This window comes from Lethenteron reissneri, chromosome 11 (genome assembly GCF_015708825.2).
Source record: "Lethenteron reissneri isolate LAM-NWPU_2019-01 chromosome 11, ASM1570882v1, whole genome shotgun sequence".
Lineage (NCBI taxonomy): Eukaryota > Metazoa > Chordata > Hyperoartia > Petromyzontiformes > Petromyzontidae > Lethenteron > Lethenteron reissneri.
The window spans coordinates 4637837-4651559 of record NC_083789.1 but is presented as its reverse complement, the minus strand read 5'-3'; the positions used below and the strand labels follow the sequence as shown (position 1 = coordinate 4651559).

General features: G+C 48.2%; 1 protein-coding gene across 1 annotated transcript; it reads left to right on the top strand.

Moving 5' to 3' along the window:
- Positions 1-1671: 1671 nt before the first annotated feature.
- LOC133341298 (opsin-3-like) lies at positions 1672-12033 on the top strand. The gene is made up of 5 exons (XM_061549816.1): positions 1672-2364; positions 5979-6141; positions 7814-8139; positions 9827-10078; positions 11601-12033. Exons 1-5 carry the CDS (start codon positions 2155-2157, stop codon positions 11871-11873), a joined length of 1224 nt encoding a protein of 407 aa, XP_061405800.1. The 5' UTR covers positions 1672-2154; the 3' UTR covers positions 11874-12033.
- The last annotated feature ends 1690 nt before the right edge of the window (positions 12034-13723 follow it).

Below are 13723 nucleotides of genomic sequence, written 5' to 3'. Positions count from 1 at the left end.
AGCGTGTTGAGTGATCGCGATCTATAAATTATATTAAATGAACTTTTTGATGTTTATGGAAAGATCACTCAAATGCTGACATGTTTCATACTTTTTAAGTATATGTATAAATTACAAAGCATCTGTTGCCTCGTTCTTTCTGTCTGTTCTTTGTTTAAATGCCACACTGGGATTCGTGTAGCTCACTGTAATTGCATTACTGTCCGTTTAAATGGCTTTTGGAAAGCGGTGGAGAAACGTATCGTACAAGCATAATCACGTGACCCTGCAGTGTTAGAATTAACCAAGACTGGTATCACGAGTCCTCTGGTGACCAATGGCCCATCGGGTTTGCTTTGGAAAGGTTCAACATTGTTGGCTGTTTGCTTTGGAGAGATTCAACATTGAAAAGCAACCTTAAAATATTCACAATACGAACATGTACATGGCTATATCTACCAACACACCACCATCGTGAAGATAAACACGCAAGCACTGAAGATTGTCAGCAGTGTGATGGCATTTGCTCGCTTTGGCCTTTTAGGCGTCCTATCAATGTGGTTACGGTTCCCGACTTGCGACCAAAATGTTGAAAGTTCAAGTCTCTGGTGTGGAAAGTCCACCATTTTTGGGGGATTCGTTAACTTTAGGTCCGAAAGCAGTGTACAGGTAAACAGTGAGATTAGTTGCTATACAAATTTCCTCCACTTTGTCAAAGTTGCAAATTTTGAGTGCTGTTCCACACTTGTTTTGAGGAAGGCATTCGGAAACGGGGTTTTACTTTTCGGTCAGTTTTTGTGCATTTCACTGTTTATAATTTCCGTGGATCTGAATGTAGGGCACAGGAGGAAAACCTAAATCGTGCTAATGTGTGCCGCCTTGATCCCGCTAAGCTGTAGCAGACGGCACTTGAGTCCCATCTGTTTCCTCACCCCGTCTATTGTGGGCCTCGAAATCCCCAGACTGGATGGTGACTCGTGCGCGCATTTTGGACGTGAATAGCATCGAGGGCCATCGGCGATTCGTTTTACACCTTGTAACCTGGACACGTATAACAACTTATAACAATTGCATTTTAAACCTCGAAATAAGTTTGTGAAATGTTGAAGTTGTCTCCCTGTTTTTAATCGAGTGATGTGGGCAGTGCTGCGTTGGCTGTCCTGAGTGAGTAGAGGAAATTCCACATTCTGAGTAGATCCGTTTTCCTTTTTTTTTACAGACAAGTGGATTCTTTGCAGGAAATGCTGATGCTTCTGTTTATACTCATAAGTGTAATGAATGAGCATGTAGCTAATGCGTTGGTAGTTGCCAGATGGGTTGGTGTGACTAGTTACTGCGGTAGACACAGACAAGACCGCTGTCATTTGTGTTTTTTTTTTGCAAATTGCTAACGTTTTGCTGGTTTTGTATCTCGGATATGTTGAATCTCCTGGTCTATAAATCCCAACACGGATTTCTTCAAGTGTTCGGGGTACGAATGTGATTTCACGCGCCTTCTACCTCCACTCTTTGGACAGTTGGGCCTCGTAGGAAAATAAAACATTTGATGTAAAATCGCGTGTTTACAGGACTGTCTGAAAACCCCTATTTTTGTGCACCCGAATACATTAAGACGTACACACACTACCCCCCCATCTATTATTAGGTTCCAATAGGATTTATGTCGCCGTTAATATGATTTTATTTTCCAAGCGTGCACCCTAATCCCCCCCCCCCCACCACCTCTATCGTCACTGGATTAATGCCGCTCAAAACATTGCGTTGCTGCTAAAAGGATTTGATGTGACAATCCGTGCCGACGCGTCTAGCCTACGTGCCTTTTCCTCGCCTTATTAAGGCAGCAGTAGCGAGCGTGCGATGCTCATTGACACAAAACATTCCTTGACATGCCAACTTTTACTCTGCAGGGTTACCCTGTCAACCTTATTAATTGATTCTGATCTAGCTTCATGGTGCCATTCTACCGCGGTGTTTTCTCAACTTGCCATTGGCGTAGAGTAGAAACGCTCGCTTCTAAATATATACACACACGGCCGTAGGAATTGAATTGGTTTGGGCAAACTGGCTGTTGAATATTCCCATCGCCTGCTCTCTCTGTTCAACCGCTTCCCCGCCGGTACATCGCTTTGACGGCTTGTGCCCAACCCTACCACTCGCCTCGAACACCCTGCTACGATGCCGTCCGCGATGGTTGCGACGAGGGGACACTTTGTGAACGCGACCCCGCCGATGCTGCTCGGGCTCGCGGGGGTGGAGGGCTCTCTGGACAAGGCTGGTCCGTTCAGCCCGGAGGCGTACACCGCGCTCACGTTCGCCATGGCGATGATAGCGCTGTTGGGCGTCTGCTGCAATGCGCTTGTGCTAACGCTCTTCGTCAAGTTCAAGGTACGGTGACGGGTGTCTGTACAATCGATGGTTCGTCAACGTGCGTGGGTGGGTGCTTGTAAATCTAACTCTGGAAGGAAGCGGGGAGGTGGATCGGTCGGCTGGAATGTCACGCGATCAGTTGTTGGGAAGCTCGTGTCGTCTTTCAGAGCCCGCTGCTGATGCGCATGTTGATATTTTATGCAGGCCAAGTTTTCTAGCCGTTTTAATTGTAAATGTGTACGGTTTTTTAAACTTTTTTTTCTATGGAATACCTGCAATAATCTCTGCAGATTATAATAGCGTTTCATAGTTTGCAAAAGGCAGCGAGTAATGGTGATTTATATGAATTTGTATTTTTCCAGATTCTTATCGAATGTATGCGCGAGGTCGATGGTATGTAGATAAACCTTTCCTAAACCCATCTTGCTCATGTGATTGGTTGCCCTCTACATTATGTATGTGTTGTGACAATTTTAGTTTTTAATTTTGAACAATTCTGTATAGAGTAGAGCCCCTCTTAACGACCACCCCTGTTAACGACTAATAGCTTAACGACCGGCCTCCACAGAGCCCAATGTGTAGTGTAGTGTATAGTGTCGTATATAGTAGTGTAGTGTATAGTAGTGTAGTGCTTCAATAAAGCCAAATATGTTCGCTTACCGACCATTCCCCTGTTAACGACGAATCCATTGGTTAACCATGTTTCTTTTAATGTGTTGATAATGTTAGTCTATTTATGTATTCATATCCATTGTTAAAATATTATAAAGTACGTTTTTTGGGTGATAAAGGGTAACTTTCGTTGCTATCGGAACAAATTAAGCCTATCACGTGTGTCTCATATACTCGCTCAACGACAAAATCACTGAACGTGCGGCATCGTGGAACCAATTGCCGTCGTTAAGAGGGGATCTACCGTATTACGTCCGTGTGATGAGAGACTAATCAGCTGATAGTTATTCCACGTCCGTGTTATTACCACTTGAATATAATGAACAAATCATTACACGAAGGCATACATATACATGGAGCATTATAACTGTCAGCTTCACTCATAAACCAAAAACAACTGTACCTACTGCTATATTTTGCCACTGGTAAAGGAGGTCTCAGTGTAAATGCTTACCCCGAGCTCTCAATACTCTGATAGTGCGCTGTTTTTGAGTTGAACGCCTATTGGCGTCATCTGGTCCAACACCAATGGAGACTAGGCTCTAAGAAAAGCTGTCTCGGGTGTGATACAATCAACTTCAAGGACAATGCATATCATTATCAGAGTTGTTTCTTTTTGTTTGCATTTTGACTGCTTGTGTTGTGGTTATTGCAAACATGATGCCTTGTATAAAGGTGTCAGTTTTTGTACCAGTTGAAAGGGTAAAAACCTATCACATCTGCAGTGAATTATTAGTGACGACGTATTTGCGAAACGACATAAACACGTGGCAGACGTCACAGGTGGATTAACGCTGCGGACGTGCTTTAGGAAACGCACGTTTTTCTTTGACCTACATCAGGGAGGTGAAAGCCCCCCCCACCACACACCCCCCACCCCCCTCCTAAGCCTTGCGAGTCGAACGCAGTCCCCATGAATCAATGTCGCCCAATTAAACAGACGAAGGGCGGCGGGCGGGTGGGGGTGGGGGCATTCGTGTAATCCAATTTACGAGCGAAGGAGACCGCTTTATTGAGAACGATGATGGATCGTGCCCTTCAAGGCCTGCCGTTGTCCCACCGCTCGCGCACACGGAAGACCACGAGGCCAGCCTCCCCTGCGTGGGCCTCGTCCCGCACCGCCGGTGCTGGGCAGAGGTCGCAAACTGGTTTTGATTCTAGATTTGAAGCTTTCGTGACTGCAAGGATTCATATTCTTAGGTTTTTTCGGTAAAGTCACGTAGGTAAAACATTAAAATTAATAAAAGTAAAATAAAATAAAAATCACGACGTTTCGGAGGCAACACACCTTACCATAATAATAAAGAGTGGGCCATTCCTGCCCCTTCCCCTCTCCCCCCCCCTCAACCATTATATAATCGGAGTGGTATCTCCTGTAATCTCTCATTTACTTGATACAGCTGTCGAGCTGTGGCGGTTCCACCTGAAGATGGAAGCTTGTGTTGCCTCCGAAACGTCGTGATTTTTATTTTATTTTACTTTTGTTAATTTTAATGTTTTACCTACGTGACTTTACCGAAAAAACCTAAGAATATGGTTTTGATTCCTTACCCGTACCCGGCCGCACCAGGGTCGCAAACGGCTACCCGTACCCTTACCCGGCCGGGTACGGGTAGCTGGGTATCAGGTAGGGTACGGGTATCGGGTACCCGGTTGCGACCTCTGGTGCTGGGCCACGGAACGACGCCTCGGGCGAGCAGTACTGGCAAAGGAGGTCCCATGATGATGATGCATATGTTATCAGTGCACGGTTTGTGTGCAGTGCCGGATTAGCTTAGGAGCAAAAGTAGCTACAAATGCTACGGGCCCCGCACTTTCAAGGGCCCCGCGTTAAATGCTTTCAAGCTATAAATTCCGTTTCAGTGATTCTGCACTTGCTCTATTACTAAAGTACTATACTGCCTTTAACTTTTATGAACGACTGCGGGTTTAAGGTTAGAGATTTGTCGTATTATCTGGCTGTATAGGAAATGAAAAAATAGAATTACTTTACAATGCAAGTTAAAAAAAATTTGTTTTCATATTTAAGTGTTTTTTAGGGCCCCTTTCTAACACATGCTACAGGCCCCGCACTAACTTAATCCGGCACTGTTTGTGTGTGTGTACGTTTTACCACAAGCACATTATGTGGTTAATGCAGACTTTTTGATGCCTTGCGATAAAAGGTGACTTAACACCGCCTGTGTCATAGCCAGAAAATGGCTAAAGCCGATCATTATTTTCATTAGCGCGTTTGGCTACGTACGGCGCGAAATAAGTTTCAGCGTACAAGTTAAAAATACAAAGGGAGTAGCACCTATAGTGAAGGCCAGCACGGCACACGAGGGGGTGAGTGGGCCAGTATCATGCCCGGCCACCTTTGTCTCCCTAGTGTCGATGTTTTACACACCGCACCAGGTACTCATTTGAGGCTAAATCTACCTAGCAGAAGGCACCGCACATCCGTTTAGCACGGTTGGCTACGTACGCTGCGAAAACGTTCTGCACACGTACATTTAAGGGGCCGTCCATAAATGACGTCACGCGATTTTGGACGATTTTTGACCCCCCCCCTTCGTCACACGGCATCACAAAGCTATGCTCCCCCCCCCAAAAAAATAAAACATGCTTCAAATCGCTTTAAACTATTGTCATTGTAGTGCGTATTTAATGTACCGCTGCACTCTGATGTTGTAGGAGAACACATTTATTAAAAAGTCTATTTAATTAAGTAGAACGTGTTGTCTATATTTATTTCAAGTTGCGCATTTTGATGTGACGTCACATTTCTCACCCCCCCCCTCCCCCCTCGTCACACATCGTCACAAATGTCTGACTCCATAAATGATGTGCGTGACGTCATTTATGGACGGCCCCCTTAACTTCCCCTTCGATGCGTCGATGCGGTGTCCCGTGCGTCTCGTGTGCGCGTCTCATCCCCATCCCCATCCCCCTCCCCTCCCACCGCCGTCTTCCTACAGAGGCTGCGGACGCCCGCCAACCTCCTGGTGGCCAACATGAGCCTGAGCGACCTGCTGGTTTCGTTGTCAGGCAGCGGTCTCTCGCTGGGGGCCTGCGTGGGGCACGGCTGGAGCTGGGGGCCCCTCGCCTGCATCTGGGACGGATTCGCCAACACTTTGTTCGGTGTGACATTCGCCGTGCGTGTCTTCGAAGTCAGCCGCCGTTGCCGCGCGGATGTTTGTAGACGTTAGCGTCATCGTGCAGTCGTGCGTCAAAGTTGAAGCGTCATCACTGCTGCCCTTACTTCCGATTTTAGGGCAGTCACTGGGAGCTACGTATTTTTTAAATCGTCCAAATTGAAAACTCATGTCGTTAGAACTGATTTTGTGTGGTCGGGTCTTCTTGATTCTTTCGGTAAAGTCACGTAGAAGGGAAGTAATAAAATAATAAAAATAAAACAATAATTATTATTTCCCTTCTACGTGACTTTACCGAAAGAACCAAGAAGATGAATCCCTGCAGTCGCGAAAGCTTTAAATCGAAATGTGTTCGGTTCGTTCGTCATTCCCCCGCACCTCCGATTGGCACGGTTGGCTACGTGCGGTGCGAAAGAAGTTCCGAACACGCGTAGAGTGCATACGACGCCTGCTGTGGAATGTCAACATCGGCGCTGGGTGGGGGGGGTACAACAGGGGGTGGGGGAGTTGCTGCCCACTCCGATGCCCTACCCTGACTCTCATGGTGGTTTGCCAACAGTACTTTGCCCATCTTCTGCGCTGGTATAACGCAGTTCCTTGTACGAATGCATGATGTGTGTTGAACTTCTTTCGCGCCGTACGTAGCCAGCCGCGCCGGGGAAGGACAAATCAAAGTAAACACAAAAAACATTTCTGATGGCATGGATTTTTCGATCGAGATGATTTAAAAGTGCCGGAGCTCCACGGTGGCTTGCCAATATCGGAAGGAAGAGAGCGTTCCAGACGGTCACAGAAGCGCACCTGAAAGCGCCGCGCAATGCCGTGACCCTCTTTGTTCGACGGTGTTGTTTCTTGAGGGGTTACAGACCGCGGCCTCAGATTGTGATGCCCCACCCCCCCACCCCACTCTAAACTTATATATTGTTCCCTAACATTTCGATTTAAAGCTTTCGTGACTGCAGGGATTCATATTCTTGTTTTTATTGGTAAAGTCACGTATTCTCCTTCTCTCCCCCCTCCGTTCCGAGCATAGATGGACTCGTCCGTCTGAACAACCGCCAGTTGCTGTCCGTGGTGCTACCGTTAAGAAAAAAACGCCACTTTTTTAGATTTTCTTGCTGTGGTTTTCACACCTGATGATGATTGCTTGTGTTGCAGTCGAAACGTCGTGATAATTTTATTGTTTTATATTTATTATTTTATTATTTCCCTTCTACGTGACTTTACCGAAAGAACCAAGAATATGTTCTCTAACAGTTAAAATGCCTACTCGAACATGATGATAAATGCTGTAGGTAATTCAACGTAGGCGCCGGCAGGTCACGTGACAACTGTGTGTATTACTACCAATCGTGTGTGAAACAAACACATATCATCGCAACGTGTTCATTTACAAATTGTTAATTCCATTAATAGAAGAAGAAAAAAACCATCCAAAAGTGTGAAGTAACCAAGGTGAATAAGAGTGTAGCGTTTGGCATCGGGCACGGGTTGTCTGGTAAGACAGTCGAGGGTAGGGGATTCAATTCGACAAAGAGGGGAGACCCAGGTACCCCCACCCACCCACCTCCCACCCCCTCCTCTCCATCACACTCAATCGGTCGCCACAGCCGACGGCCACTGTGAAACCCTGGGGGGTCCGTTTCGTTTGTCGCCAGGACTCGTCTCAATCGCGTCGCTGAGCGCGCTGGCGTGGGAGCGCAACGCGCGCCTGACCAACTCGGACGACGCGACCTTCGACCTCTCATGGAGCTTCCGCGCCGCCCTCGGCACCTGGATGTACGCCCTCGCCTGGGCCTCGCCGCCCACCGTGGGCTGGAACCGCTACGCGCTGGAGGCGCATCGCCTCGGCTGCTCGGTGGACTGGCGCTCCAGGAGGCGCGCGGACTGCACCTACACGCTGCTGCTGTTCCTATGCTGCCTGGCGATGCCCGTGCTGCTCATGACCTACTGCTACGGCAACATCGTCTTGACCGTTCGCAGGGTGGGTGGGAGTTTTATTTTTAACACGTAAAGGGACGTACATGAATGACGTCACGCACTGGGGGGGGGGGGGGGGGTTAGATATTTGTGACGATGTGTGACGAGGGGGGAGGGGGTGTTTGAGAAATGTGACGTCACATCAAAATGCGCAACTTTAAATAAATATAGACAACACGTTCTACTTAATTAAATAGACTTTTTTTTATAAATGTTTACTCCTACAACATCAGAGTGCAGCGCCACATTAAATACGCACTACAATGACAATAGTTTAAAGCGATTTGAAGCATGTTTTTTTTGGGGGGGGGGGGGCAGAGCTTTGTGACGTCATATTTGAGGGGGGGTCAGATTTTTTTTGACGCCGTGTGACTAGGGGGGGGGGGGGGGGGGGGTCAAAAATCGTCCAAAATCGCGTGACGTCATTTATGGACGGCCCCTAAGGCTTTCGCGACTAATATTGTGTTTTCGTTGTTGTTGTTGTTGGGTTAGATCGCATAAATGTGAAATGTATTGCAAGCCCACCTCCACCTGATAAACACATTTAGGAAGGTTTGTCTGTTTGACAAACCTAATTGGCACGTAACGTGCCAATTCGTTGCTACACACCGGTTGTGTGTGTCAGAGAGCAAACCCACATGAACATTTACCATTTGGGTACGACGTTTCGCTGGTGATTACAACCAGCTGCATCAGGCGTCATCAAATTGTTAATCTTGTGGGTTTGCCGTCTAACACAGAACCGGTGTGGTGCTGAAGTAGCGACGAATTGGCACGTTATACTCCACGTGGCAAAACTTACTCATTTCCTGTGTCGGGTGTAAGTGGGTTTACGACACATTTTACAATTATGCGATCTAACCACCCCCAAAAAAGACTACAAGACGCAGGAGGGGGGGGGGGGGGGTGAGGGTTTGTAATTCCTGGAACTGATCCCATGTTTGTGTTTAGCCTCTAATCATCCTGATATGTGCGCTTGGACAGGCGCACGATGTATCGATAAGACGATCGGCGGTTGTCGAAGATGTGTTGATTGGAAACATTTCACAGAGAGAGAGAGAGAGGAGGCTGAAGAGTGCACAGAGAGGCTTTGCGAAGTTGTACGCTCGGGACGACCCTTGAGAGCCAGGGAAATAAGGGCAAAGGCGCGAATTGAACTCAAGTTAAAGACATCGCAACGACTCCGAGTGACCGTCCACTTGTGCTGAACACCTCGCTGGGAGGGGTCGATACCCAGCGGTCGAGACTCCTTTTGGCATCTTTGAACTCATCTTCTTTGTTCTTTCGGTAAAGTCACGTAGAAGGTAAATAATAAAATAATAAAAATAAAACATAATAAAATAATTCTCACGACGTTTCGGCTACAACGCAAGCAGCCGTCCTCAGGTGAAGAATGAAACACCACCTGAGGACGGCTGCTTGCGTTGTAGCCGAAACGTCGTGAGAATTATTTTTTATTATGTTTCATTATCATTATTTTATTATTTACTTTCTACGTGACTTTTCTGAAAGAACCAAGAAGATGAATCCCTGCAGTCACGAAAGCTTTAAATCGAAAAATCTTTGTACTCGCCTAAAACAACGACACCGACCGCAGCCAAAAACACATCGTGACGCCGATTGCAGTGTTCGCGCAAAAAAGAAAACTCCATGCCCTCTCTGCCCCCCGCCCGCTGTGCCCTACCGCGCAGTTCCGCAAGCTGGAGGTCCTGGAGGCCCCTCAGGTGCTCAAGGCTCGGTGCTCCGAGAGGAAAGTCTCCGCCGTGTGCCTGCTCATGATGCTGCTCTTCCTGCTGTGCTGGTCGCCCTACGCCGTCGCCTCATTGCTCGTGGCTTCTGGGCTCGAGCACCTGGTGACCTCCCCCGTCTCCATCGTGCCCTCCCTGCTCGCCAAGTCCAACGCCGTGTGCAACCCGCTGCTCTTCCTGCTCATGAGCGGCAACGTACGTGCGTGCGGCAACGTTTTTGTTGTTGTATATATGATGTATATCGAAACGACGTAACATCAAAGCGATGTACAGGGTGGGTGGAGGCGCGAAGGCTTCGAGGGCTTATGGACACGAGAACGGACGATGCTGCCGGCGACGTGAGCGCGAGTTGAGAGGCGACGAAAATCGGGAAGTGGTATTCATAAAGTGATGACGTATTTGCGAAACGACTTAAAAGGGTGGCGGGGTGGGGGGGTGTGGGCGGGGTGGGGGGGGTGGCTGGGTGGGGGGGGTGGCGGGGGGGGGGGCGGGGTGGGGGGGGTGGCGGGGTGGGGGGGGTGGCGGGGTGGGGGGGGGCGGGGTGGGGGGGGTGGCGGGGTGGGGGGGGTGGCGGGGTGGGGGGGTGACTGGGTGGGGGGGCGGGGTGGGAGGGGTGGCGGGTTGGGGGGGTGACTGGGTGGGGGGGCGGGGTGGGGGACGTAAATCTGCGTGTTATCGTATGCACATCTGCGCTGTTACAGGATACAGGCAGACAGGGCCCGTCCATGGAGGGTTGTGGGGTCACAGGGCAATTCGCACTGTGTGGGCCCCCCTGACGCCTTAAAACTAAACCACAAGTTTCGATTTAAAGCTTTCGTGACTGCAGGGATTCATCTTCTTGGTTCTTTCGGTAAAGTCACGTAGAAGGGAAATAATAAAATAATAAAAAGTAAAAATAATAAAATACAATTCTCACGCGCACCCCAAGGACAGCTCTGTAGGTAGACTTCGCTTAGAGCGACGCTGCAGAACGCCGGTTCATTAAAAGCGCTCGTTGGCCGCGACAGAATGACTGATACATTGTGGGCATGCTCAGGGAAGCCAATGGTCGTCAGTGGGTCGGCTAACAGCCCAAAATTCCACCAAATGGACTGTTTCGATCCACAAATTGTGTGATAGGAATTTATGTTGCTGATATATATATATGAAAAAAAGATCGCATCTGCTGGATAAAAAAAATGCCTCTGCTTGATCACTGCTTCATGTCATAGCTCGATCACTGCTCAATCACATAGATGCACGTATTAAAATTGTGCGGTCCCTACTTCATCAACTAGACACACGTATGAAAAATGTCATAGTGCGCACAGTTGTTGTTTCAGTTTCATTCATTAGGATTTACCCTGTGAGCCATTCGGCTCTTGATTTGGGTGCAACCGCAACAAACAATAACATTACAAGATACACCTAAAATTCATTGTACACAAATCTAAACATCACGTACATAAACAATGAAATACTACAGAAAAAGCACCACCCGTCCATGCTGCTGTATGCGTGCAGTGTCGGTTCCTGATCATAGCCAATATTAGTGGCCAGCACCACACCCGGCCGCCTTTGTCTCCCTCGTTGCAACATTTACGCATCGCTCCAGGTACTCATTTGAGACCGAGTCGACCTAGGCGGAGCAATCGTCACCGCTGTTGGTGGCCGTGAGCGGGAATCGAACTCGGCTCTCCCGGCGGCTCTCGTTGCTAACCCGCCGCTCCACCCACAGTTCTGCCGCTGCCTGCGGACGATGTTCTTCACGCTGCGCTGGAGGTCCAACCTCAGCCGAGTGGGCATCGTGTGCCCGCAGTCGCAGCGCCACCCGCGGCAGCGCGACGCCACGCGACCCAAGAAGAAGGTCACCTTTAGCTCCAGCTCCATCGTCTTCATCATCACATCGAGCGAGGAGAAAGACCCCACTGACGCCGCGGGAGAGAACAGTGCCGCGGCCGCGCTCGCAGTCCCGGCGGACACGTGCGTCGTTCACGTGAAGCCCACGTGACGAGCGAGAACTTGGGCTCGCGCGTTGGGCTTGGACCGCGGGGCGTTTTCAGGGCACGCACGCGGAGCGCGAGTCGGACCGTCGAAACCATCCGGGGAAGATGTTTCTTGCGCCCAACGACCCCCCCTCCTCGCCTCTGTCCACGTGGAGCGAACCACTCGAAGTTGACTCGGCGCCAGTGTTTTTTGTTCTTTCATCTGTGCCATAGCAATGTGGATTTCTCGCCAATGGCTCAGGGCTGTCAACGGACGAGCCACCACCCTAATTGTTCGTTTGAGCGGCGAGAAATCACATTGACTTTCCCTCTACCCCAGTACGAACACGCGCGCTGCGATCGACCTGCAGGTCGCGTGCGGTGGGATGAAGCGTGGGGCACTTCCACCTCTTCCGAGATAAACGAGTAGGCCGAAACATCCGATGGGAGGGAAAGCTCGAGATCTCCGTCTCGTGGAGGCTCTTTCGCCGGCAGTAGCGTGAGCGACCTTTCTCAGGACTGCGCCTTTTATATTTACACGTCAACAGGTAGCCTGAAAGCACGCATGCATGCATGTATGTTGAACTTTATTCGCACCGTACGTAGCCGACCGTGCTGATTGGAGGTGCGGGATAGTACACGCGGAGTCAAACGATGCGATAGAAAGTTGCCATATTCTGAAAGGATCTGCATGCACAGACACCCCAAGGTTGTGAAAATTTCAGCGCGAGGGCAAAGGCATACCACGCGGTGACGATATCCTCCATGCGGTTTGTACGTCCGCGCGCGAGCCAATCAGTTGCATTCGTGACTTTAATTCCGACGGTGACCGGATTTTTAAAATCCTTTATATTAAGTTCACTTGCTTGCTTGCTGGCGCGCTTACGACCGTGCAAATCTTTCGGTCGCCTTTTAACCCACTTCCCGTGATCCAATCGAGCTGACATTTTGCACACACTCGTTGTGCGTGACAATTTATTTTCGTGAAATTTTTTTTCCAAAATTTTACACTTTTTAGGGGAAAAAAATATTTAATTACCAATTGCTTAATGGTGGCAGGCAATCATCTGACCCATAGGTGGCAGCCATCTCAAGCCAGAGGACGAGAAGACTCTAGCCGCCACGCATATAAAGGATTTATAGTGAAAAACTTTGTTTTTACGGGTTAATTTTTCTTGAACGAGGTCGTTGATTCTGAAAACGTCGACAGGTTTCACCGGTTTAAATCATTCAACGACCCTAATTAGTGTGAGCTCGTCTGTCGGGAGTGAACTCACTTGGTGTTCAAAGACACGTGCGTGCGTGCATGTATGTACGAGGTTTTACGATATTTCTGTATGAATACATTTGGAAATGTACAATCTATTTAGAATCAGAATTATTCTTGAATAGTCTCCATTTTTTGCGGTACACCAATAATAACTGTAAAGACGCAAAAGGCAAATCTTAAATCCAGTCATTTGAACTCTTGGCAGCTACTTTCATGACTGATGCCCCTTTTTTAAAATACAGTATGCACATTATACATATACAGAATGTGAAAATGTTTCATATACAACATTAACGCACGGTATTGTACACTGTATTAATTTCCTTTAGTTTTTTAAAAGTGGTTAATATTTTTTTACACGTGTTTACATCTGAAAAACCAAATCAGCTGGCACGTTTGCCAATGAGGTGACAACTTGATTCGATTAGCTATGTGAACGATTAGAGTTGAATTGGCATTGTACATACACGACCATCAAACTCCAAAATAAACAAATTACGAATCGTAAAATTGGTCGTGAAAGCCCTACGTAGAAACATGTTGTTGCCTCTAAAATTTATCCACGGGATTTCAAGAGGATGCGTCTGTAAATGCCACACTCTAGAC

Coding starts and splice junctions, on each gene's coding strand:
- LOC133341298 (XM_061549816.1), top strand. CDS start 2,155: ATGCCGTCCGCGATGGTTGCGACGAGGGGACACTTTGTGAACGCGACC. Junction 2,365..5,978: donor CGCTCTTCGTCAAGTTCAAG/GTACGGTGACGG, acceptor GTCTTCCTACAG/AGGCTGCGGACGCCCGCCAA. Junction 8,140..9,826: donor TCGTCTTGACCGTTCGCAGG/GTGGGTGGGAGT, acceptor CCTACCGCGCAG/TTCCGCAAGCTGGAGGTCCT.